We start from the raw sequence: 27,363 nt of genomic DNA, 5'->3' as shown, positions 1-27,363 counted from the left end.
AAATCCGCATTCTGGGTCGTCAACGCCTGTATCTACTGCTGCTGCTGCCACTGCTGTTCTTTTGCTGGCGAAACTGTTCTTGGGAGCATTGCAGAAATTGCTGGACCATTGGTGGCCCGAAATGAATGCTAGCAAAAGGGAAACAAAAAATAGGGCATCACACGCGTAAGAACGTCCTTCTTCGCCACTTTAGAATTTGCAAAGGTGTGACAAGGTCGCTACACTACGCTGTAGGCGCGGTTACTCCATGGACCGAAGATGACCATTTTCCTCGCAGGAGGAAACGAAAACTCGACGTGCGGAAAGCAGAAGATCCGAAACCGCGTTGAGACGTGCACAGGGATAAACTCAGCACACGGCTCTTGCGGGCGACTGGCGACTGAGTGTTCTGGAGCGTCACTCGGCTCGACGCGCAGGGTAAAGTCAGTGGTCCGCCCGACTCACTGCTGTCCGCCGGTCAACACTTCTGTCAGCGGGTCTGCCCTTACTACGCGTCGCGTTCCCCCTCCATGACAGGTTTCCGCATTATTCCACGTGCGCTTCCCAAGCCATTTCATGTGCCTCCATTGTAATGTCTGCTGATGGGGATACTATTTTTGAGACGATCTGTGAGTTTTATGGTCAAACATTAGTACTTTTTCGTGCATTGCCCAAAGTACCCATCAGAAAATAGAATTAAGTGCCCAACTGTCAGAGGAGGAAAAGTTTTTGGGCAGACACTTAGGAGCCACGCTGGAGCTGTTAGTTACGTGTTGTCGTGTCCCCAGGAGCCCTGCAGGTTGTCGGACGGGCAGCTGATGAAGGCGAGGCAGAGCTGCCCCACGACGTCGATGAGCTCGACGCCGACGTTCCAGGCGGCCAGCACGCGCGGCCGCGGCTTCCAGCGCGAGATCACCAGCGCCGACGTGATCAGCCCCAGCGCCGTGAACACCAGACCCACGGAACCTGCGGGCACGCGGCCAGGGGTTAGCTGTCCGGCATTTCTTGACAGCTGCCAGCTGCTCGCCCACGTAATCAACAGAGCAAGAAATATACCCACAGTATCCATCAGTTGACCTAGCACACATCACACGAATACAGTGCGTTTTGTAGCCAGACTGTATCGAAATCTATGAAGGATGCTCTGCGAATTTTGAGAGAAATAACAATGAGGAGAATGAGAAAAGGAAATGTTAATACCCACAGTATCCAACAGTTGACCTAGCACATACCAGATGAATACAGTGCGTTTTGTAGCCAGACTGTATCCAAATATACGAAGGCTGTTCTGCGAATTTTAAGAGAAATAACAATTAGGAGAATGGGAAAAGGAAATCTTTATTTCCAGTTGAAGCGTCATATCAGAATGGTTCAAATGGTTCAAATGGCTCTGAGCACTATGGGACTTAACATCTGAGGTCATTAGTCCCCTAGACTTAAAACTACATAAAGCTAACTAACCTAAGGACATCACACACATCCATGCCCGAGGCAGGATTCGAACCTGCGACCGTAGCAGCAACGCTGTTCCGGACTGAAGCGCCTAGAACCGCTCGGCCACAATGGCCGTCTGGATGGTTCAGATGGTAGAACAGAACACAGCAAATGCAAAGACACCCTTTTCCCGTCAGGTACTGGACTATTTAAAAATTTAGAGTTAAGAGTACAACAAGCGCACCTCTTTAAAATGGGTGCCTGTCAACAGAAAAAGGAGAAAGTTAGTAAGTGCCTACGAGTTTATTTATTCTTCTCCAACATCTGTGAGTGCCTAAATACGATCTTTCGCTAGCTCAACCGTGGCGCGGTTCACGGGACATGATCCTTATCCTTTACACATCCAGCGTATCAAACGTAGAATGAGGTATGTGCAGGTGTGGAGAGCACACATATCCCGAACACACCGTCATGGACTTCGAATAGGGTTTGTTTCAATCATCAACTCTTAGGTTGGTTCCCTTAGTTCTCCACTCTTCTTATATGCCAGTTTTACTCTCCATTTCAGCTTAATGCGACATTACGTATCATCAAAGATGCGTTTGTACTAATACGTAGGCCTTACTTCAGCTATCACTTCAACTACAATTTCGAGCTGAAACTCCTGACGTAATGCTCCGCTAAAAAGTTTTACGCCAACAGTGTTTTGTTGTCGGGAAAAGGCTTTCTCAACAATGGTTTGACCACAGATAATTGCTACGTACGGCCACTTGCGTGCTAGAGGTGAAAAGTAAGTCTGAAAAAGTACATTTCAGTTGAGCGTGCTACGTCTGTAGTCTTGAACAAGACAATTCTGTTTATGTGGACTATCCAGTCTGCCAATATGCCGTGAAGGATCATTTCAGGCTTAGACCGCGCGTGCATTGTCACTTGTCGGCAAGAAGGATTATCACGACGGAACGTTGACCATAGAAACGCCACGCACCACTGCTCCGTCATTCGAACATTCAGCCACTGTCGTTAGACATGAAACATTGCAGATATGCCTCATGGCGGTCGCTCGCGGTCAGGAGAACCAGCTGATGTCCGCCACGTAGGTTTTATAGATTGTAGGTACCGCGATGAGAACGAAACAGAGCTGCGTGGTATCTGTTTAGAGGTAACTGGGAGGGCTATGTCCACTCAGGCAATACGCAACCGTCTCCATACGATCGCATTGGCATATTTAGGTATCCATTACCAACGTCAGTACAGTGGCTCTGGCATCGTAGTGCGCGAAGGAGATGGGCAAGAAGACATCTGAAATGGAACCTAGATAAGACGCATAAAATTCTATTCAGCTACGAATCGAGAATATGTCTGACGCTTCACGCTCGTCGTAGAAGAGTGTGGGGGCGGTCAGGCACCAATACTTCTCTCATACATGTAGTTACATCTGTTTACTCAGATTCAGCAAGGAGTTGCGTCACTCATGTTTTGAGCTGGTATCAAGTACAGACGTTGAGGCGTAGCGCCTTCGCATCGCTCTTGTCGCTTTGTCGCTTGTTAGGACGATATCGTTATAGGCATGAGTCATCGACAGATGTCACTACCTGACATGGACCTGAGTTACAGAGCTGCACGTAGTTGTACTAGTAGGCGGCAGAGGTCAGCAGTTAACGGACAGTGCTAGCAGTCGTAGTCAAAACAACGTTGTAAAGTTATGTTTGATTAATATTTAATGTATATGCATAATTATAATTGTTTTATATGTGTAGTAATTAGCAGTGTTGTATGAGTGAAGAAGAACAGAAGTAAATGAAAACTGTTTTGAAACTTCCTGGCAGATTAAAACTGTGTGCCGGACCGAGACTCGAACTCGAGACCTTTGCCTTTCGCGGGCAAGTGCTCTACCAACTGAGCTACCCAATCACGACTCACGCTCCGTCCTCACAGCTTTACTTCTGCCAATACCTCGCCTCCTACCTTCCAAACTTTACAGAAGCTCAGTTGGTAGAGCACTTGCCCGCGAAAGGCAAAGGTCTCGAGTTCGAGTCTCGGTCCGGCACACACTTTTAATCTTCCAGGAAGTTTCATATCAGCGCACACTCCGCTGCAGAGTGAAAATCTCATTCTGAAAATTGTTTTGTTTATTCACGAAGTACCAGTTAAACTATACAGGGGATATACAATAATTAAATGTGCAGTCAGTTTATGGTACTAATAAATCGTGAATAGAACACAAATTAATCGGTAATTTCGGTAGGAGTAATTTTATATTTGGTACTTTTCTAAATTTATTTATTTAGCAATTGACATACAAAGAAATGTTTTACTATGATTGGACATTGAAGTAAAGCGCGGGTTAGCGCGGGATAATGTTGCAACCTGATTTGCTCGCGCCAATCTATGCTGGGAACAAAGCCTTTGGTGTGATCTAGAGAAGTCGGGGCTGAGGATTCGAACTAGTAACATCTCATTGAAAGCAGCTCCGATGAAAGTACTGTAAAATCGCGGAAAAATGCTAATTACGAGTTCGCGAAGTAGTACAAAGTGTATTTAAGTGAACGGTATAGTGGAAGTCGCGTGGAATTTCAGACAGAATATCAAAATTATTGCTTTTGACTGTTAGTTAAAACCGCGTGGCGTGTTGTGCGGTCTAAGACTGCAACAGGTATTACGTGTAGAGCAGAGTGCACAACATTTGAGCGAGCATTTTCATAACTAAACGATCTAGTGAACTCTGTTAACTTCGGTAACGGGTGTAAATACCATAAACTGGCTACGTGTGTGATTGTGGTGTGCGTGGGAGCTTTACATTGTGTAGACACTTAGTACGGACTTGGCAGTATTAACTGTGATCTTTATCGTAAAAATACACCTGAAAATTTACATTGCCAAGTTAAAACTTTTATTTCAGTACTAGCCACATCCCGTTTACCGGACAATTCTATGTATGTTGCGACCTGCAGTAGACAGTAGTGGTCTAGTATTTTCTACTACAGCTTTTAGCTAGACAAATGAACATTGCTGGACACTGGCAGGGCCGTAAAAAGTAACGTGCCGCGCAGCAACGTGTGACACTTCTCATAGCTAGGAAAGTAATTTGAGTTCTTTGTAGTTTCGGCATAGGTGCCTCCAAACTACATTAACCCTATTAGAGGAAATAAACACGGGATGTGTCCAAGCATTCGCTTTTATGACAGCTTCAGTAGTGTTGGAGACACTTTCAGTGAGGTATCTCAATGCTTTTGGAGGTATGGCAGCCCATTCTCCCTCAAGAGCGGAATCCAGAGGAGGTAGAGATGTTGGACGCTGTGGTCTGGAGGGAAGTCGACGTTACAACTCATCTCACAAGTGTTCTGTTGTGTTCAAGTCGGGACCTTGAGTAAGACAGTCCATTTCAGGAATGTTTTCGTCAACGAACCATTTTCTCTCTGATGCTGCTGTATGACAAATTGCATTGTCATGTTCACGTACTCAATCACATTCTCCGAACTGTTCCTCTACTGTACACAGTGCAAAATGCTCTAAAATGTGTTCATATCCTTTCGCATTTAGCATTTTCTTAAACGAAGTAAGTGAAGCACATCTTAAACACCAAAAATATTCCATGCCGTACCACCATCTGTCTAAGAATGGAGAGCATCTTATTCTATTCCATATTATCAAAAGCTTTCTACAAATCTACACAGCAATGTAAGTTTTCATGTTTTTCGTAAACTTGTCCTTGATTAATAGCTGTCGTACTAAAAGTGTGCTCCCTGCCGCCGTTGGATAAGCAGCTGCAGCAGCAAGTCGTATACTCCTAGCTCACTCATTTGTTACATAGTTTAATTCTTAATTTCTTTGTGTGTTTTTGGTACTTGCATTGTTTAATTCATAAATTTCGGGCGTATTATAGTATTTGAGAGTTGTAGCATCGCGTTTTAGTACCTGAATAGTGTAAAATCGCGTAGTCTCCTTCCGCCGCTGAGCAGTGCGTCAGCAGTGCACAAGTGGCAACATTACTGCATTTACTAGTCAATCTCGTATTTTAATAACCGTTTAAATTTTGTGTCGATTTGTTTGCGCTCTCTGTAGATTAGTTCAGACGTTCATTGCACAACAGTTTTTAGCATGGATAGGGACTGCAACTGCTGTGTTCGGATGCAGGCTGAGTTGGCATCCCTTCGCTCCCAGCTTCAGGCAGTGTTGGCTTCGGTCACACAGCTTGAGGCTGTTGCCAATGGGCATCACTGTGAGGGTCCGGATGGGGGTTTGTCGGGGACGGCCAGCTCGTCCCACGCATCCCCCGATCGGGCTACAACTGTGGTTGCCCGGGATATTGCCGCATTGAGGCTGATCCCTCACCTGTGGTAGAGTGGGAGGTCGTCTCAAGGTGTGGCAGGGGGCGAAAGACATTCCGGAGGGCTGAACGGAAGGCCTCTCCAGTTTGTCTGACGAACCGGTTTCAGGCTCTGTCTCAGGCTGATACTGATCTTCGGCCTGACATGGCTGCTTGTCCTGTTCCAGAGGTTGCCCCTCAGTCTGCAAGATCCGGGCGGTCGCAGAGGGTGGGCTTACTGGTAGTTGGGAGCTCCAACGTCAGGCGCGTAATGGGGCCCCTTAGGGATATGGCAGCAAGGGAGGGGAAGAAGACCAAAGTGCACTCCGTGTGCCTACCGGGGGGAGTCATTCCAGATGTGGAAAGGGTCCTTCCGGATGCCATGAAGGGTACAGGGTGCACCCATCTGCAGGTGGTCGCTCATGTCGGCCCCAATGATGTGTGTCGCTATGGATCGGAGGAAATCCTCTCTGGCTTCCGGCGGCTATCTAATTTGGTGAAGACTGCCAGTCTCGCTAGCGGGATGAAAGCAGAGCTCACCATCTGCAGCATCGTCGACAGGACTGACTGCGGACCTTTGGTACAGAGCCGAGTGGAGGGTCTGAATCAGAGGCTGAGACGGTTCTGCGACCGTGTGGGCTGCAGATTCCTCGACTTGCGCCATAGGGTGGTGGGGTTTCGGGTTCCGCTGGATAGGTCAGGAGTCCACTACACGCAACAAGCGGCTACACGGGTAGCAGAGGTTGTGTGGCGTGGGCTGGGCGGTTTTTTTAGGTTAGATGGCCTCGGGCAAGTACAGAAAGGGCAACAGCCTCAACGGGTGCGGGGCAAAGTCAGAACATGCGGGGACCAAGCAGCAATCGGTATTGTAATTGTAAACTGTCGAAGCTGCGTTGGTAAAGTACCGGAACTTCAAGCGCTGATAGAAAGCACTGAAGCTGAAATCGTTATAGGTACAGAAAGCTGGCTGAAGCCAGAGATAAATTATGCCGAAATTTTTACAAAGGTACAGACGGTGTTTAGAAAGGATAGATTGCATGCAACCGGTGGTGGAGTGTTCGTCGCTGTTAGTAGTAGTTTATCCTGTAGTGAAATAGAAGTGGATAGTTCCTGTGAATTATTATGGGTGGAGGTTACACTCAACAACCGAGCTAGGTTAATAATTGGCTCCTTTTACCGACCCCCCGACTCAACAGCATTAGTGGCAGAACAACTGAGAGAAAATTTGGAATACATTTCACATAAATTTTCTCAGCATGTTATAGTCTTAGGTGGAGATTTAAATTTACCAGATATAGACTGGGACACTCAGATGTTTAGGACGGGTGGTAGTGACAGAGCATCGAGTGACATTATACTGAGTGCACTATCCGAAAATTACCTCGAGCAATTAAACAGAGAACCGACTCGTGGAGATAACATCTTGGACCTACTGGTAACAAACAGACCCGAACTTTTCGACTCTGTAAGTGCAGAACAGGGAATCAGTGATCATAAGGCCGTTGCAGCATCCCTGAATATGGAAGTTAATAGGAATATAAAAAAAGGGCGGAAGGTTTATCTGTTTAGCAAGAGTAATAGAAGGCAGATTTCAGACTACCTAACAGATCAAAACGAAAATTTCTGTTCTGACACTGACAATGTTGAATGTTTATGGAAAAAGTTCAAGGCAATCGTAAAATGCGTTTTAGACAGGTACGTGCCGAGTAAAACTGTGAGGAACGGGAAAAACCCACCGTGGTACAACAACAAAGTTAGGAAACTACTGCGAAAGCAAAGAGAGCTTTACTCCAAGTTTAAACGCAGCCAAAACCTCTCAGACAAACAGAAGCTAAACGATGTCAAAGTTAGCGTAAGGAGGGCTATGCGTGAAGCGTTCAGTGAATTCGAAAGTAAAATTCTATGTACCGACTTGACAGAAAATCCTAGGAAGTTCTGGTCTTACGTTAAATCAGTAAGTGGCTCGAAACAGCATATCCAGACACTCCGTGATGATGATGGCATTGAAACAGAGGATGACAAGCGTAAAGCTGAAATACTAAACACCTTTTTCCAAAGCTGTTTCACAGAGGAAGACCGCACTGCAGTTCCTTCTCTAAATCCTGGCACAAACGAAAAAATGGCTGACATCGAAATAAGTGTCCAAGGAATAGAAAAGCAACTGGAATCACTCAACAGAGGAAAGTCCACTGGACCTGACGGGATACCAATTCGATTCTACACAGAGTACGCGAAAGAACTTGCCCCCCTTCTAACAGCCGTGTACCGCAAGTCTCTAGAGGGACGGAAGGTTCCAAATGATTGGAAGAGAGCACAAGTAGTCCCAGTCTTCAAGAAGGGTCGTCGAGCAGATGCGCAAAACTATAGACCTATATCTCTGACGTCGATCTGTTGTAGAATTTTAGAACATGTTTTCTGCTCGAATATCATGTCGTTTTTGGAAACTCAGAATCTACTATGTAGGAATCAACATGGATTCCGGAAACAGCGATCGTGTGAGACCCAACTCGCTTTATTTGTTCATGAGACCCAGAAAATATTAGATACAGGCTCCCAGGTAGATGCTATTTTTCTTGACTTCCGGAAGGCGTTCGATACAGTTCCGCACTGTCGCCTGATAAACAAAGTAAGAGCCTACGGAATATCAGACCAGCTGTGTGGCTGCATTGAAGAGTTTTTAGCAAACAGAACACAGCATGTTGTTATCAACGGAGAGACGTCTACAGACGTTAAAGTAACCTCTGGTGTGCCACAGGGGAGTGTTATGGGACCATTGCTTTTCACAATATATATAAATGACCTAGTAGATAGTGTCGGAAGTTCCATGCGGCTTTTCGCGGATGACGCTGTAGTATACAGAGAAGTTGCAGCAGTAGAAAATTGTAGCGAAATGCAGGAGGATCTGCAGCGGATAGGCACTTGGTGCAGGGAGTGGCAACTGACCCTTAACATAGACAAATGTAATGTATTGCGAATACATAGAAAGAAGGATCCTTTATTGTATGATTATATGATAGCGGAACAAACACTGGTAGCAGTTACTTCTGTAAAATATCTGGGAGTATGCGTGCGGAACGATTTGAAGTGGAATGATCATATAAAATTAATTGTTGGTAAGGCGGGTACCAGGTTGAGATTCATTGGGAGAGTCCTTAGAAAATGTAGTCCATCAAAAAAGGAGGTGGCTTACAAAACACTCGTTCGACCTATACTTGAGTATTGCTCATCAGTGTGGGATCCGTACCAGATCGGGTTGACGGAGGAGATAGAGAAGATTCAAAGAAGAGCGGCGCGTTTCGTCACATGGTTATTTGGTAACCGTGATAGCGTTACGGAGATGTTTAACAAACTCAAGTGGCAGACTCTGCGAGAGAGGCGCTCTGCATCGCGGTGTAGCTTGCTCGCCAGGTTTCGAGAGGGTGCGTTTCTGGATGAGGTATCGAATATATTGCTTCCCCCTACTTATACCTCCCGAGGAGATCACGAATGTAAAATTAGAGAGATTAGAGCGCGCACAGAGGCCTTCAGACAGTCGTTCTTCCCGCGAACCATACGCGACTGGAACAGGAAAGGGAGGTAATGACAGTGGCACGTAAAGTGCCCTCCACCACACACCGTTGGGTGGCTTGCGGAGTATAAATGCAGATGTAGATGTAGAAAATACCAAGTACCTATGTGTCTCTTAAAATCAATTCGTTCTCTGCTAATAAAGTATCAATTTCAGCTTCCATTCTTCAAAAACTATTTTTGTAGTTATTTTTCTGCGTAAAATATCAGATTTAAGATGCGGTAATTGTTACATTCATCTTATTTTCTTTTCTTCGAAATAGGTACCGTTACCACTAAAACACAGTTACGTGCTAACATCTCCAAAGACAGAACGAACCTAGTCATTATTGTCAATAAAATGTAATGAGACACATCGGTTTGTGCAGTAGTAGTAGTAATAGTAGTAGCTTGTGCACATGGAGTATGTGTGTGTGTGTGTGTGTGTGTGTGTGTGTATGTGTGTGTGTGTTTGTGTGCGCGCGGGGGGGGGGGGGGAGAAATTGGAGGCAGGGACAGACTGAGAAAAGTGCAGTGAATGCTGAAAGTGATAACAGTAATGAGCCCCACTGCAGACAATATATCTACACAAATATGAATTATAAGGTTGTAAATATAGTGGTACATTAATTATTTAATGATATACGCTGTTACACAGTTTTAAAATGTGACTACATGACTTAGCTTACTTACTAAATTGTACGTTGTGTTGTAATTACAGCAAATAAATAAAACAAATATTGATCTGCGCCATTGGCGTATAGAAATTTGTAATTTCTAAGGGTGTTTCACATGTGCTACTGTGGGAATTAATTTCTTTTTGGAAAGGCCGGGACAAAAGGGAGCACGTACCTGAGATTAAGCTGGCGGTAGCCGCCGACTGCCGGAACTGAGTCTCCATGTACTTAGGCATGAAGATCCAGTAGCCGATCACTCCGAACATGAAGCACACCCCGCTGAAGGTGTTGAACAACAGCACAGGGTTGTGGATCAGCCGCGAGAACGCGCAACGGAAATCTGTACAAAGGCAGAGAACAAATACACACAAAAGGCGCCGGCTCTGTCTCATTATATTTCGTAGTGAACAGCTCCATCCACGATACTGCTGCGCATGTGTAGCATAGTGCTGGAGGCATCTGATGTGACTGGGCTGTCTCCAGAGACGTTGCCTCCGATTATCAGGTGCAAACAAACACAAGTATTGTCCGTAAACAACATCCGACGCTAATTCAGATACGTCCATTCTGCATGATTTCTTGCTGATCTTTAATAGAGTCGGTAGTGTCGTGATAAGTGGTGGAACTCGCCATGATCGTGGGGAATGTAGATTCGCATCAGGTAATCGTCTTCCAAGTTTGATGTGATACATGACGTCATGTAGCCTCTTCGAACGCCGAATTAAGTTCCGGAGAACTCAGCCCGCGTTATCTTTGACTCAAAAGTCGTAGACATCGATCATTTTGAGCACCTTTCGAACGTGGACGTCCTGAAAGTAGTAAACACATACGGGGTATAAGACATAAACAATCATGCGGAATTACGTAATTTCTTTCAAAACACGAGTAACAAGTCCGCAGCTCGTGGTCTTGCGGTCACGTTCTCGCTTCTCGGGCACGGGGCCCTGGGTTCGATTCCCGGCGGGGTCAGGGATTTTAACCTGCCTCGAGATGACTGGGTTTTGTGTTGTCCTGATCACTTCATCGTCATTCATGAAAGTGGGGAGTTTGGGCTGAGCAAGGGTTGGGAATTTGTACGGTCGCTGATAACCGCGCAGTTGAGTGCCCCAAAACCAAACCTCATCATCATCATCACGAGTAACAAAATAAGACGTTTGCATTTGCTGGATAGAGACTCGTATAAAGGCACTCACTGTCCTGTTCCGTTATTCTATTGTTAGTAATTTATTCCCCCCGTTCTTCCAAATTCCCTGGAAAATAGTCTTCGGCACCGGTTTTGCTATGATAATTAGTCACTGTTAAAGTGTGAACTAATATAGTTCGTGTGAAAGTGTTCAGGACACCAAAATGGAGGCAGACAGATACGAAAAAAGCCGCCTATACTGTCACAAACCAGCACCCAGCATTATGCTACTACCAGTAATGATGTAACTTCGCGGATCCTCCCGAAATCATCTGAAGATGAACCTGAAAGGGTTCGAAAACCGGTTAATGTAATAAAGCATTATTATTGAAAAAGTGACTGGTTGCAGTTGTGTATAACTTATTTACATTAATATACAGTCACGGTTCTAAAATATCCGTAATGGATAAGCATAATTAGTTCTTGCAGTGGAACTGTAGCCCACTGTTTTCGTATCGCACTTTTCAGCTGACATAAGGCCTCAAATTGCCATCCATTGTGAAAAATACGCCCTGCAAGTATCCCCCAAAGGTTTTCCACGGTATCCAGATTCGAGCTATTTTCAAACCACTTCTTAATTGTAACAGAAACATGCGTAGATGCATTATCTTGTTGGAACATTAGACTTGCGTCCCCTATGACCTCATACATACTAAGCAGTTCTGTCTCTAGCATCTCAGTGTACATGAGTTCATTCTAATGTTCAGCCAAGCAGTTTACCTTTAGTCGAGAAGGCTGCCCAAATCGTAACACACCCCCCTCCAAAATTTCTGTTCATTCTTACCTACTGCTCTGTTCTCAGATAATGCCAATAATATTGAAATACATACGACCCATCTAAATTAAACTTCTTCTCATTACAGAAGATCACTTTATCCCATTCTGAAGTTCTTGACGTATATTATTCAGGAAAATCCAGTATTGCTCACTTATGTTTGGGTGTTAAAGTAGGTTTCTGCAGTAGTTTCTTCAATGCAAGATGTTTATCATTTGATAAAATTTGTCGTCCACGTCTGGCAGTTACTGACAACTGTAAATCAGCAACAATTTGGAATAAATGTTTGCGGCCCTGACTTTGCCCAGAAGTAACCGTTTCCATGCCTCAGATAGTTTTCTGCTTTGCTGATATTTTTTTCTATTCTGAGCATATCGTGCGCTCAATCTAACGAAATTATAAATCACTGTACTTGAAGGTCTCAACTTATTAGCAGTTTGACGATTAGAGAGTCCCATTTCCTTGTACGCACCTGTCTTTGCTTTCCCATCAGATGACAACTGTTTTATCTGTGGAGTTGCCACAACCGTGGTTTATATGCGCAATACGCACTGTCAATAATGGCATCTGTTTCCTATCTGCAGTAAAGACATATATGCCGGCCCTAAAACAATATAAAGCCGACTCCTGTTGTACCCAGTTCCACCCTGTACCACCTGAATCGTTGATGACTTATTAAATACTGTGCAACTGACATCAAATGCGTCACTATTTGACTGCATTTTTTATTAACTAGACCTCATACTACTGCACATACACTGCGCAGGACTCTTCCAACCGGCAATGTTAATTTTGTTACAAATGTGCCTTGATGCTCATTTGCGCTAATAAAAAGGGAGGAGCAACTGACTGCATAAAGAAGGGGATACGTCTGATGTCAACAACTACCACTCAATCTCTCTTCTGACTACCTTATCCAAAATTCTAGAAAAAGTAATGTATTGTAGAGTAGCTGCACACCTTTGTAAAAATAAAGTTTTAACAAAATGTCAGTTTGGTTTCCAGAAAGGTTTTTCAACAGAAAATGCTATATATTTTTTCAATAATGAAATATTAAATGCTCTGAGTAACCGGAAGTCACCCGTTGGGATTTTTTGTGATCTCTCAAAGGCTTTTGATTGTGTAAATCATGGACTGCTTCTAGATAAGCTCAAGTATTCTGGTGTGAATGGAACAGTGCTCAAATGTTTTAAATAATACCTAACTGGAAGAGTGCAGAAAGTTGAAATAAGCAGTTCACATAATATGCAAAAAAACCGGTGATTTCTCAAACTGGGCAACAATCAAGAATGGGGTGCCGCAAGGTTCGGTCTTGGGTTCTCTGCTGTTCTTAATATTTATCAATGACTTGCCATTCTATATTCACGAAGATGCAAAGTTGGTACTTTTTGCCGATGATACAAGTATAGCTATCACACCCAACAGACAAGAATTAACTGGTGAAATTGTAAACGTTTTTCATAAAATCATTAAGTGCTTCTCTGCAAATGCGCTCTGATTAAATTTTGACAAAACGCAATATATACAGTTCCACAGAGAAAATGGAATGACACCATTAATAAATACAGATTCGATCAGAAAGCGATGGCTAAGGTAGAATATTTAAAATTTCTAGGTTATGCATTAATGAGGGGTTGAACTGGAAAAACACACGGAAGATCTGCTGAAACGTTTGAGTTCAGCTACTTATGCTATTAGGGTCATTGCAAATTTTGGCGATATACATTTCAGTAAATTAGCTTACCACGCCTATTTTCATTCTCTGCTTTCATATGGCTTGATATTCTGGGGTAACTCATCATTCAGTAAAAGAGTGTTCATTGCACAAAAGCGTGTAATCAGAATAATTGCTGGAGCTCATCCAAGATCATCCTGTAGACACTTATTTAAAGAGCTAGAGATCTTCACTGTAGCCTCACAATAAATAAATAAATAAATATATATATATATATATATATATATTCACTTATGGAATTTGTTACTAACAATCCGAACGAATTCAAAAGTAATAGCAGTGTACATGGCTACAACACTAGGAGAAAGGATGATCTTCACTACTCAAGGTTAAAGCTAACTTTGGCTCAGAGAGGGTAAATTACGCTGCCACAAAAGTCTTTGGTCACTTACCTAATAGCATCAAAAGTCTGACATATAGCCATATAGCATTTAAAAGGAAATTAAAAGAATTTATTAACGGCAACTCCTTCTACTCATTAGATGTATTTTTAGATATAGTAAGTATGTAATTTCCCACCCCCAGCCCTCCCCCCCAAAACAATTAAGTGTCATGTAATATTTTGTGTAATGTAACATCTTGTATAGATACCTTTCATTAACCCGACACGTTCCACATCATTACGAAGCGTCGTATTCATGATCTATGGAAGAAGTACTAATCTAATCTTCAGGTTCAAGTAGAACGTTCCTTAAATGACAGTAAGTGATGTATTAAACGGTCGGTATAGCCGTTGCTACCTGCGAAAGATATCTTGGCGACGTCGCCCGCCACCGTCTGGTGACCGGCGTCAGCCCGCCGCTGGGCAGTGCGCGGCAGCTGTCGGGGGAACATCACCAGCACGCCCGACAGCACCACCGCCACGCAGCCGAACGGCACCCAAGCTGTAAACACCAAACACCAAAAAACGGTCAAGGTACCTCACAGCACATTGTGAGCAGGACAGGAGCAGAATGAAGCGAGAACAGCACCAGCACACCGCGCCATACAAAAGCACCGCCGTTGAACCGAAAATGTTAAAAGGGTGAGACACATAACAGTACACACCTGACAGCGCTGCAACGGAGCGCAAGCTAAATTTTGCGCTATCTGCGGCAACTGTTGTGGGAACAGCCCCAGCTCACCACGCCGAACACATGCATCGCCGCGCAGCCGAATTGCATTCACACTGCGCTGCGAATACCACACACAGTTCAAGGTGCTGAGGAGTAGCATCATACAACTCTAGTAGGGAATTTGACATAACCTGTCTTGCCACACTCAGTGACACTTGGACACCGTCCGCATATTGGCCGGCCGTAGTGGCCGAGCGGTTCTAGGCGCTACAGTCTGGAGTCGCGCGACCGGTACAGTCGCCGGTTCGAATCCTGCCTCGGGCATGGGTGTTTGTGATGTCCTTAGGATAGTTAGGTTTAAGTAGTTCTAAGTTCTAGGGGACTGATGGCCTCAGATGTTAAGTCCCATAGTGCTCAGAGCCATTTTTTCAGAAGTTAAGTCTCATAGTGCTCAGAGCCATTTGACCCATTTGACCCGTCCCGTCCGCATATTGGACGTGTCCCTCGAGACGCGGTGTCCGTCGCAGTTTCTGCACCTCTGGAACAATCGGCTGATCTCATTGAATATAACGTGTTCGTCGTAGCGATTTGTGACCGCAGCACTCTCCCGTGTCAGCTCAGAGCTGCATCTGGCGCTAAAAGCAGTTTCCTTACGAGAATGGACACGCATAAATTGGCTGCGTTAACTCTGTTAGGGACTGTCGAAAAAGAGCGGAAAAATTCACGACGAAAATCCTGGATCCGTCCATGGCATGAACAGCGAATTACTGGTAGAGGAACACTACGTAATGCTGTACAACGATCTGAGATACAACTAACTGAAGCTATTCGTTAACTCAATACAGTTTTCAACCCATTTTCGGTTTTAAATTGAATGGAGTTCAAGTATAGTGTCTAATGTCAGTTTACACATTTACAATAAACATATTCTTGACATTGCGATCACTACCAACACACTGAAGTAATGTACTTCATCACATAGATTTCAAGATCAATACCGTCACTGCGAGATTGCGACGGAAATGCTACCGATGATGGTGCCACTAAAGCGGAGTTACTAAATACAGCTTTTCGTAATTCCTTCATGAAAGAAGACCAAGAAAATATTCCGGAATTCTGAACCAGAACCACTGTTTGCATGTGTGACATAAAATTAGGTATCTTAGGTGTTGTGAAAGAACTCAAATCAGTTACGAAAGGCAAGTGTTCCAGTCCAGATGGTATACCAGTGAGGTTCCTCTCAGAGCATGCAGACACAATAGCGCCTTTCTTAGCAATCATATATAACCGCTCACTTGACGAAAGGTCTGTTCCTAAAGAATGGAAAGTTGCAAAAGTCACGTCAGTATTCAAGAAAGGAAATAGGAGTAACCCAACGTATTACAGATCCATATCACTGACCTCAATTTGGAGTAGGATTTTGGAGCGTATACTGTACTCGAACATTATGAATCACCTTGAAGAAAATGACTTATTTATACATAACCAACACGTATTCAGAAAATATCGTTCTTGTGCAACACAGCTAGCTCTTTATTCCCATGAAGTAATGAGTGCTGTCGACAAGGGATCTCAGATCGATTCCATATTCCTAGATTTCCAGAAGGCTTTTGATACCGTTCCTCGCATGCGACTATTAATCAAATTGCGTGCATATGGAGTATCTTCTCAGTTGTCTGACTGGATTCGTGATTTCCTCTCAGAGAGGTCACAGTACGTAGTGATAGACGGTAAATCATCGAGTAGAACACAAGTGATATCTGGCGTTCCGTAAGGTAGTTTCATAGGCCCTCTGCTGTTCCTGATTTATACACTCCTGGAAATGGAAAAAAGAACACATTGACACCGGTGTGTCAGACCCACGATACTTGCTCTGGACACTGCGAGAGGGCTGTACAAGCAATGATCACACGCACGGCACAGCGGACACACCAGGAACCGCGGTGTTGGCCGTCGAATGGCGCTAGCTGCGCAGCATTTGTGCACCGCCGCCGTCAGTGTCAGCCAGTTTGCCGTGGCATACGGAGCTCCATCGCAGTCTTTAACACTGGTAGCATGCCGCGACAGCGTGGACGTGAACCGTATGTGCAGTTGACGGACTTTGAGCGAGGGCATATAGTGGGCATGCGGGAGGCCGGGTGGACGTACCGCCGAATTGCTCAACGCGTGGGGCGTGAGACCTCCACAGTACATCGATGTTGTCGCCAGTGGTCGGCGGAAGGTGCACGTGCCCGTCGACCTGGGACCGGACCGCAGCGACGCACGGATGCACGCCAAGACCGTAGGATCCTACGCAGTGCCGTAGGGGATCGCACCGCCACTTCCCAGCAAATTAGGGACACTGTTGCTCCTGGGGTATCGGCGAGGACCATTCGCAACCGTCTCCATGAAGCTGGGCTACGGTCCCGCACACCGTTAGGCCGTCTTCCGCTCACGCCCCAACATCGTGCAGCCCGCCTCCAGTGGTGTCGCGACAGGCGTGAATGGAGGGACGAATGGAGACGTGTCGTCTTCAGCGATGAGAGTCGCTTCTGCCTTGGTGCCAATGATGGTCGTATGCGTGTTTGGCGCCGTGCAGGTGAGCGCCACAATCAGGACTGCATACGACCGAGGCACACAGGGCCAACACCCGGCATCATGGTGTGGGGAGCGATCTCCTACACTGGCCGTACACCACTGGTGATCGTCGAGGGGACACTGAATAGTGCACGGTACATCCAAACCGTCATCGAACCCATCGTTCTACCATTCCTAGACCGGCAAGGGAACTTGCTATTCCAACAGGACAATGCACGTCCGCATGTATCCCGTGCCACCCAACGTGCTCTAGAAGGTGTAAGTCAACCACCCTGGCCAGCAATATCTCCGGATCTGTCCCCCATTGAGCATGTTTGGGACTGGATGAAGCGTCGTCTCACGCGGTCTGCACGTCCAGCACGAACGCGGGTCCAACTGAGGCGCCAGGTGGAAATGGCATGGCAAGCCGTTCCACAGGACTACATCCAGCATCTCTACGATCGTCTCCATGGGAGAATAGCAGCCTGCATTGCTGCGAAAGGTGGATATACACTGTACTAGTGCCGACATTGTGCATGCTCTGTTGCCTGTGTCTATGTGCCTGTGGTTCTGTCAGTGTGATCATGTGATGTATCTGACCCCAGGAATGTGTCAATAAAGTTTCCCCTTCCTGGGACAATGAATTCACGGTGTTCTTATTTCAATTTCCAGGAGTGTATAAATGGTCTAGGTGATAATCTGAGCAGCCCCCTTAGACTATTTACAGATGACGCTGTACCAGTAAAATCATCAGACGACCAATTCCAATTACAAAATGATCTAGAGAGAATTTCTGTATGGTGCGGAAAGTGGCAATTAGCACTAAACAAAGAAAAGTGCGAGGTCATCCACATCCGTACTAAAAGAAATCCGATAAATTCTGGGTATACGATAAATAGCACAAATCTAAGGCCTGTCAATTGGAAAAATACCTACGAATTACAATTACAAACAACTTAAATTGGAAAGACCACATAGGTAATATTGTGGGGAAGGCGAAACAAAGACTGCGCTTTGTTGGTAGAACACTTAGAAGATGAGACAAACCCACTAAAGAGACAGCCTACACTACACTTCTCGGTCCTGTGCTGGAATATTGTTGCGCTGTACGGGATCCTTACCAGGTAGGACTGACGGAGGACATCGAAAAAGCGCAAAGAAGGGCAGCTCGTTTAGTGTTATCGCGCAATAGGAGTGAGAGTGTCACTGATATGATAAGCGAGTTGGGGTGGCAGTCACTGAAACAAAGGCGGTTTTCTTTGCGGCGAGATCTATTTACGAAATTTCAATCACCAATTTTCTCTTCCGAATGCGAAAATATTTTGTTGACACCCACCTACGTAGGGAGAAATGATCATCACAATAAAAAAAAGAGAAATCAGAGCTCGAAAGGAAAGATTTAGGTGTTCCTTTTTCCCACGCGCCATTCTAGAGTGGAATGGTAGAGTAGTAGTATGAAAATAGTTCGATGAACCCTCTTCCAGGCACTTCAGTGTGAATTTCAGAGTAACCATGTAGATGTAGATGTAGATTCGTTTCGTAATTTCGTTTGAACAGAAGAGGAGATTTTTTCGAAGCTGCTTCCGGAGAAGATATTTCCCGGCAGTCATTCAAGCCAAAAGCCAGGTTACACTGAGGTGACAAAGTCATAAGATACCTCCTAACATCGTGTCGGACCTCCTTTTTCTTGACGTACTGCAGCAACTCGACGTGCCATCGAGTGAACAAGTCGTTGGAAGTCCCATGTAAAAATATTGAGCTCTCGATTATGTCCTATTAATATTTGATGGGATTCGTACCTTGCGATCTGTGTGTCCAGATCATTCGCTCGAACAGTCCACAATGCTCTTCGAACCAATCGACGACAGTTGGGGCCCAATGACATGGCGCATTGTCATCCATAAAAATTCCATCATTATTTGTCAACATGAAGTCCATATTTCCAGTAGGGTTTTGGAACACATACTGTATTCGAACATTATGAAGTACCTCGAAGAAAACGATTTATTGACACATAGTCAGCACGGATTCAGAAAATATCGTTCTTCTTGAACACAACTAGCTCTTTATACTCATGAAGTAATAAGTGCTATCGATAGGGGATATCAAATTGATTCCATATCTTTAGATTTCCAGAAGGTTTTCGACACCGTTCCTCACAAGCGTCTTCTAACCAAACTGTGTGCCTAGGAACTATCGCCTCAGTTGTGCGACTGGATTCGTGATTTCCTGTCAAAAAGGTCACAGTTTGTAGTAATAGACGGAAAGTCATCGAGTAAAACAGAAGTAATATCCGGCGTTCCCCAAGGAAGTGTTATAGGCCCTCTATTGTTCGTGATCTATATTAACGACATAGGAGACAATCTGAGTAGCCGTGTTAGATTGTCTGCAGATGATGCTGTCATTTACCGTCTTGTAAAGTCATCAGATAATCAAAACGACTTGCAAAATGATTTAGATAAGACATCTGTATCGTGCGAAAAGTGGCAATCGACCCTGAATAGGAAACGTGTGAAGTTATTCACATGAGTACTAAAAGAAATCAGCTAAATTTCCGTTACGCGATAATTCACACAAATCTGAAGGCTGTAAATTGACCTAAATACTTAGGGACTACAATTACAAATAACCTAAATTGGAATGCTCACATAGATAATATTGTGGGCAGAGCAAACCAAAGACTGCGATTCATTGGCAGAACACTTAGAACATGCAACAGGTCTACTAAAGAGACTGCTTACACCACGCTTGTCCGCCCCATTCTAGAGTATTCCTGTGCAGTGTGGGATCTGCGTCGGGTGGGACTGACGGATGACATCGAAAAAGTACAAAGAAGGGCATCTCGTTTTGTATTATCGCGAAATAGGGGAGATAATGTCACAGACATGATACGTGAATTGGAGTGGCAATCATTAAAATAAAGGTGTTTTTCGTTGCGACGGGATCTCCTCATGAAATTTCAATCACCAGTTTTCTCCTCCGATTGCGAAAACATTCTGTTGCCACCCACCAACATAGGGAGAAATGATGATCACGATAAAATAAGAGAAATCAGGGCTAGCACAGAAAAATTTAAGTATTCGTTTCTCTCACGTGCCGTTCGAGACTGGAACGGTAGAGAGACATCTTGAGGGTGGTCCATTGAACCCTCTGCCAGTCACTTTATTGTGAATAGCAGAGTAATCACGCAGATGTAGATGTATGGCTGCAAATGGTCTCCATGTAGCGTAACATAAAAATTTCCAGTCAATGATCGGTTCAGTGGGACCAGAGGACCCAGTCCATTCCATACAAATGCAGCCCACACCGTTATGGAGCCACCACCAGCTTGCACATTGGCTTGATGACAACTTTGGTCCATGGCTTCGTGGGGTCAGCGCCACACTCGAACCCTACCATCAGTTCTTACCATCTGAAATCGGGACTGATCCGACCAGGCCACGGTTTTCCAATCCAGTCCTCTAGGGTCCAACCGATGTGGTCACGAGCCCAGGAGAGACGCTGCAGGCGATGTCGTGCTGCTAGGAAAGACACTCGCGACCGTCGTCTGCTGCCATTGCCCATCGACACAGTGGTTGGCTCCTTGAGGAAACTGTTTACAGAACTGGATTTGATCAAAAGAGGGATATTAAGGGCCTCTGTGAGTTGAAGCACCTGCTGACTGGCACCTGTATTATTGGGTTAGTCAGGAGAGAGATCTTCTGCGAGCTTTGGTACTGGTAGGTGATTTCCCAAGTGAGTCTGAAGGGATCCGTGGTCAGATTACGTAATGTGAGGCCACGTAACGCGGAGATCCAAACATTTGCCTTAAGATTCTGAAACGTTTCATGAAGAATTAGATTACTTCGTAAAAGTTTGTAGTTAGTTGTGAATGACATCTACGGAAAATTCGTATTTTTCAGTGAGAACTGAGACTTTCTTTCGAAGGGTATTAATTCCGCATTTGGTGCTGTGCAATTATAGCTGCGAACCTTCTCAGTCCTAAATGTGATGAACTGCCCAGTATTTGTGGAAGCATTTAAAACCTTTAAACATCGTACCTTTTTTGTGACCGCCTCGAGAAATGCGGCCTTATGATTGGCAAGGAGGTTTGTGCATTCTGCCATGACAAAGAGAGCTACGCTGGTAGGGGCTTATGCTCCTGGCAGAGCCATCCAAGCCAGACAAGTCCCTTGCGCAGGAGTCAGACGAATAGCAGTTCACAACGTAGGGTGGGGGTGGGGGGGGGGGATGATATCCTAGTCGAAGGAGCCAACCTCGATGAAAAACGGCGAAGAGCATGCTACGAAACCAGGAGATATGGATCAATAGCTGTAATGGAAGCAACAACTCAAGGGAGGCAACACCATAAGAAAAACAGTGTGCTGGTATACCTGAAGATAGCAGCCCTCCATATAGCTACCTTGGTTGCAGGCAGGTGTCCTGTAACCGGGCAATCATAATAGTGCTCAGAATCTCCAGAAAAAAGCAAGTGGGGCAGACAAATTTAAGTAAACCGTGGCATTCAACGGGAATAAACGACTTGAAATAGACACTGCATTCAGATTGGCTACTTGGAATGTCCGAAGTCTGAAAGATAAAGAAGGAGAAATGGAAATTGAACTCCTAAAATATTGACATGGCCATCATAATGGAAACCAAAGAGAAATCAAGAGGTTCCACAACAATAAACATGTTGTTATTGTTGTGGTCTTCAGTCCAGAGACTGGTTTGATGCAGCTCTCCATGCTACTCTATCCTGTGCGGGCTTCTTCATCTCTCAGTACCTACTGCAACTTACATCCTTCTGAATCTGTTTAGTGTATTCATCTCTTGGTCTCCCTCTACGGTTTTTACCGTCCACGCTGCCCTCCAATACTAAATTGGTGATCCCTTAATGCTTCAGAATATGTCCTACCAACCGATCCCTTCTTCTAGTCAAGTTGTGCCACAAATTTCTCTTCTCCCCAATTCTATTCAATACCTTTTCATTAGTTATGTGATCTACCCATCTAATCTTGAACATTCTTCTGTAGCACTACATTTCGAAAGCAATATACAGTAATGCTGTGTGCCCTCGGGAAAAATCACGGCTGTAGTCCCTACGAAGGAAAGAGCCTTTTCTAGAGTTGCTGGTCTGTGAAAAACGACTTTAACAAACAAAATACAGTCTAAAACCTTCATCAGTGGAAGGATAGTTGTGGTCAGAATAAAGGTTACGATATCTTGCAAACAGCCCTATATAAGGTAATATTATGATTATCTGATAATAGCAGGAGATTAAAAAGAAAGGGTGAATAGCTCCGCCATGGCAGATGTTATTGGTCCTAAATGGAAAAACGTAATAAATATTCATGGATAGAGTTTGAAGACGTTTCCATTAAATAATGAGCTAAGAATTACAATATACTCTTCAGGCATAAACAGATACACGAATATAGCCTGTCAGCTACAGGCTCTACCACAATTATAGCCTAGGAAGACGGTCTTACGTGCAAGACGTAAGGGTCTTCAGAGGTCCAGATGTCTTTTCAGATCATATCTCGCCAGTCTCAAAACTACTTAAAAGCAGGAAGATATCTTCCAAACAGAATTATACAAATGCAACATTAAAAGCACATTCATTTCAAACGGAGTATCCGATTACCGTATCAGAAAAGGCTTGAAGAATACATAATTTTAAATATAAAAGCTGATAACATCAACCAGGAATTGAATAATTTAAAGGAAACAGCAATTAAAGCGACAAAAGAAGCACTTGGCACAAGAAATAAAATACTTTCCAAAAGGGACCTGCAACACTGGAATGATGAATAACGTAATCTAATTGAAGATAAGAATAATGCCTACTTAAAAATGTTGAATTCCGCAGAATATCAAGACTTGAGACTAGATTATAAAAGGAAATCAGCTGAAGTCGAAAGGAAAATTAGAGAAATTAAAAACCATAGTTGGGAAACATCTGATACTGAACATGATGTAAGAGGAAGAAGAGAAATTATACAAAATAACGAAACATTTAAGCAAAGAAGGTAAAGACAATCTGCAAAGAAACGCAATACACAATATCTGAATCTAACTGGTTACAATACTATAAAATGCTCTTGAGGATTTGCAAGATACAAAGGCTGTTCTGTCCGAACCAGATAGGAACGTAGACTTAATAACATTGGAAGAACTACAGGATGCAATGAAATTTAGCACCAACAGCAGGATTCCAGGGTGTGACCAGATCTATACAGAACTAACAAAACACTCACCAACTTCAAAAATGGTTCAAATGGCTCTGAGCACTATGGGACTCAACTGCTGAGGTCATTAGTCCCGTAGAACTTAGAACTAGTTAAACCTAACTAACCTAAGGACATCACAAACATCCATGCCCGAGGCAGGATTCGAACCTGCGACCGTAGCGGTCTTGCGATTCAAGACTGCAGCGCCTTTAACCGCACGCCCACTTCGGCCGGCACACTCACCAACTATTTCAAAAATAAGAATACTCGATTTTAGGTAAATGTGCTGGCAAAGTGGTTATATACTGAACCTAAATAGTGAAATATAGCCCAGATACCCCCAATTTATAAGGAAGGAAACATACATGACTGTCAGAACTACAAAAGCATTAGCCTTCTGAATTTGTATTACAAATTGTATGCCAGAATTTTAACAAAATGACTATCGCCGATAGCCGGAACTGTATTATCTGATGCACATCATGATTTTCGTGAAGGCAGACCATGCTGGACTGAATCTTCACCATGACACAACTAACAGAAAAACATTTTGAATTCAATTTACCAACTTTTCTTGCCGTCATTGACTACAAAAAGGCGTTTGATAAAGTAAATCGAAACAAACTGTGCAAAATTTTAAGAAACAGTAGAATTCCATCTCATCTTAAAAGAGCTATGCTGGGATTGGATATGAATAAAAAAATAGAAATAAAAATAGCGGGCAGCAGACATAATGTAGCTGAGAAAACCAAGGTGTTAGACAAGAGTGTCCCCTCTCACTCACTCTTTTTAATACGTGTATCTACGATGTGATCAGAACTTAGATACAGACAACAAAACATTTTAAAATTAACTACGTGGAGGCTGTTACACTACTTTTTGCTAACTAGTAAGTAATTGTTAGTCAGAACGAAAGTGACTAACAAGAAAACTGTCATTAATTTAAGTAAAATTCCAGAGAATACAGTCTGAACGTCTCGATCATAAAGACAAAATCTGTGACATTTTTAGGATACCGTGCCATTTGAGCTAAGATCGTAGAGCGAGTTAATACATTTAAATATTTAGGGTACAGTATCACATACAGGGCAAACAATGAAATAAAAAATAAGTTAGACCTATTTAGCTATTTCTGTGGAACTTTACGCAGAACATTGGGAAAGGAAGTTCACAGAGATATTCTACTACACGGAGATTACCAAAGTTATATTAGGTTATGACAATACTAGCACTGCTCCATGGATGCGCAAACTGGACTTTTAAGTAGTAGATAGTTACTGTTAGAACGAGCAAAGGTCATTGTTGGCAACCGGAATAAAATAATAATTGGATCCTTTTACCGACGTCCCAATTCAGATGTTACAATTGCTGAAATATTCAAAGAAACCTTGAGTTTGATTTCAAACACTTACCCGACTCATACGATTATAGTTGGTGGTGACTTTAATTTATTCTCGATACGTTGGCAAAAATTCTTGTTTAATTCCGGAGGTTTGCATAAAACATCATCCGAAATTGTGCTAAACGCATTACCTGAAAATTATTTCGAGCAGTTAGTTCATTCAACCCACGCAAATTGTAAACGGTTGTGAAAACACACTGCTGAGTGTCGTCGTAACTGCCGTCTACTTCACATCTGCTGTGCAGCGAGCTACGTTAATTTAAGTATTAACTTCTTCTTCCGTGTGTTTTTGCTTTTAGGAAGCTTTAATTTTCGAGTACTAGTAATAGTGTTCCATAGATTTTGTGTTTGTTTTGAATACAGTCCAGAGACAGGTCGTGCTTATTTTCATTGTTTTCAACAAGAAGTGTCTAGTAACCACAGTTTAGTCAGCTATCAGCCGCCTTTAGTGAATTAGCAGTCTAGTTGATAGTTGATTAACTCTCTACAATAAATTGATTTCTTAGGATGGATAGGATGTGTGACTGCTGTGTATGGACGCAGGAGAAGCTGATCACTGTTCGCGAACAGCTGAACGTGTTGATGGCCGCGGTCAGCCGTCTTCAGGCTGCTGCCTCGGAGTGTAGTGGCAGTGGGGAGTCTGGTGCGTCGCATGGTACAACCCAGGTGTTACATGCTTCGCCCACGGTCCCTGCTGTCGAGACATCTTTGCGGGTACCGGGCGCGGTTGGGCCACCCTCATCCCAAGAGGAGTGGCGGGTTCAGCGGCGTTCGCGGCGCGCGAGGCGAAGGGTCAATGTAGTAGGCTGGCCGTGTGGCATCGCCCGCTCTGCCTGTGAGTGGACATGTGGCCGCTCCTTCAGCAAGGTCCGAGCAGGCACACGGGGGGAGGGGTTTATTAGTGATTGGGAGCTCCAACGTTAGGCGGGTGATGGAGTCCCTTAGGGAAATAGCGGAAAGGTCGGGGAAGAAGGCCAGTGTTCACTCTGTCTGCTTGCCGGGGGGGTCTAATCCGAGATGTGGAGGAGGCCCTGCCGGCGGGGATAGAGAGCACTGGGAGCACCACACTGCAAATTGTTGCTCAGCGCCAGTGACTCCTGCCGTCTACTATTTGTAGTATCGTTCCCAGAACCGATCGCGGTCCTCTGGTTTGGAGCCGAGTGGAAGGCTTAAACCAGAGGCTCAGACGATTCTGCGGAGATTTGGGGTCAAATTTCTCGACTTCCGCTATCGGGTGGAGAAATGTATGGTCCCCCTGAATATGTCAGGCGTGCACTACACGCAGGAAGTGGCTACTAGGGTAGTGGAGTACGTGTGGAGTGCACATGTGGGTTTTTTAGGTTAGAGAATTCCCTCCCTAGGCCCGACAAGACGCCTCCTGAGTCGCGGCAAGGTAGGAGTAGGCAAAACGCAACAGGGAATAAAAATATTAATGTGCTAATAGTAAACTGCAGGAGCGCCTATAGAAAGGTCCAAGAACTGCTCTCATTAATAAGCGGTCACAACGCCCACATAGTAACAAAAAGTTGGCTGATACCAGATGTAAACAGTAATGAAATTCTAAACTCAGATTGGAATGTATACCGCAGAGGCAGGCTGGACAGTGAAAAGGGAGGGGTGTTTATAGCGATAAAATGTACAATACTATCGAAGGAAATTGACGGAGATCCGAAATGTGAAATAATTTGGGTGAAGGTCACGGTTAAAGTAGGTTCAAACATGGTAATTGGATGTCTCTATAGGCCCCCTGGCTCAGCAGCTGTTGTGGCAGAGCACCTGAAGGAAAATTTGGGAAATATTTCGAGTAGATTTCCCCACCATGTTATAGTTCTGGGTAGAGATTTTAATTTGCCGTATATAGACTGGGAGACTCAAACATTTATAATGGGTGGCAGGGACAAAGAATCCAGTGAAATTTTTTTAAGTGCATTATCTGAAAACTACCTTGAGCAGTTAAACAGAGAACCGACTTGAGGCGATAACATATTAGACCTTCTGGTGACAAACAAGCTCGAACTATTTGAAACAGTTAACGCAGAACAGGGAATCAGCGATCATAAAGCGGTTACTGCATCGATGATTTTAGCCGTAAATAGAAATATTAAAAAAGGTAGGAAGACTTTTCTGTTTAGCAAAAGTAACAAAAAGCAGATTTCAGAGTACTTGGCGGCTCAAAACAAAAGTTTTCTCTCAAGTACAGATAGTGTTGAGGATCTGTGTACAAAGTTCAAAAACTTCGTACAATATGCATTAGATGAGTATGTGCCAAGCAAGATCGTAAAAGATGAAAAAGAGCTACCGTGGTACAACAACCGAGTTAGAAAATCGCTGCGGAAGCAAAGGGAACTTCACAGCAAACATAAACATACCCAAAGGCTTGTAGACAAATAAAAATTACGCGAAGCGAAATGTAGTGTGAGGAGGGCTATGCGAGAGGCGTTCAATGAATTCGAAAGTAAAGTTCTATGTACTGACTTGGCAGAAAATCCTAAGAAATTTTGGT

The 27,363-nt window shown here is 44.1% G+C and overlaps 1 protein-coding gene across 1 annotated transcript in view; it reads right to left on the bottom strand.

Annotated features, from left to right (window-relative positions):
- The window catches only part of LOC126162901 (solute carrier organic anion transporter family member 74D-like), a 209,376-nt gene that overhangs the window by 66,101 nt on the left and 115,912 nt on the right, over positions 1 to 27,363 (bottom strand). Inside the window, exons 7-9 of the mRNA XM_049919713.1 lie at positions 14,376 to 14,519; positions 10,118 to 10,282; positions 750 to 945 (exon numbers count right to left, since the gene is read on the bottom strand). Of these exons, the coding sequence (XP_049775670.1) occupies positions 750 to 945; positions 10,118 to 10,282; positions 14,376 to 14,519 (505 nt within the window). The remainder of the gene's footprint in view (positions 1 to 749; positions 946 to 10,117; positions 10,283 to 14,375; positions 14,520 to 27,363) is intronic.

This window comes from Schistocerca cancellata, chromosome 1, assembly GCF_023864275.1.
Source record: "Schistocerca cancellata isolate TAMUIC-IGC-003103 chromosome 1, iqSchCanc2.1, whole genome shotgun sequence".
Classification (NCBI taxonomy): Eukaryota; Metazoa; Arthropoda; class Insecta; order Orthoptera; family Acrididae; genus Schistocerca; species Schistocerca cancellata.
This window is presented reverse-complemented; position numbering and strand designations above follow the sequence as displayed.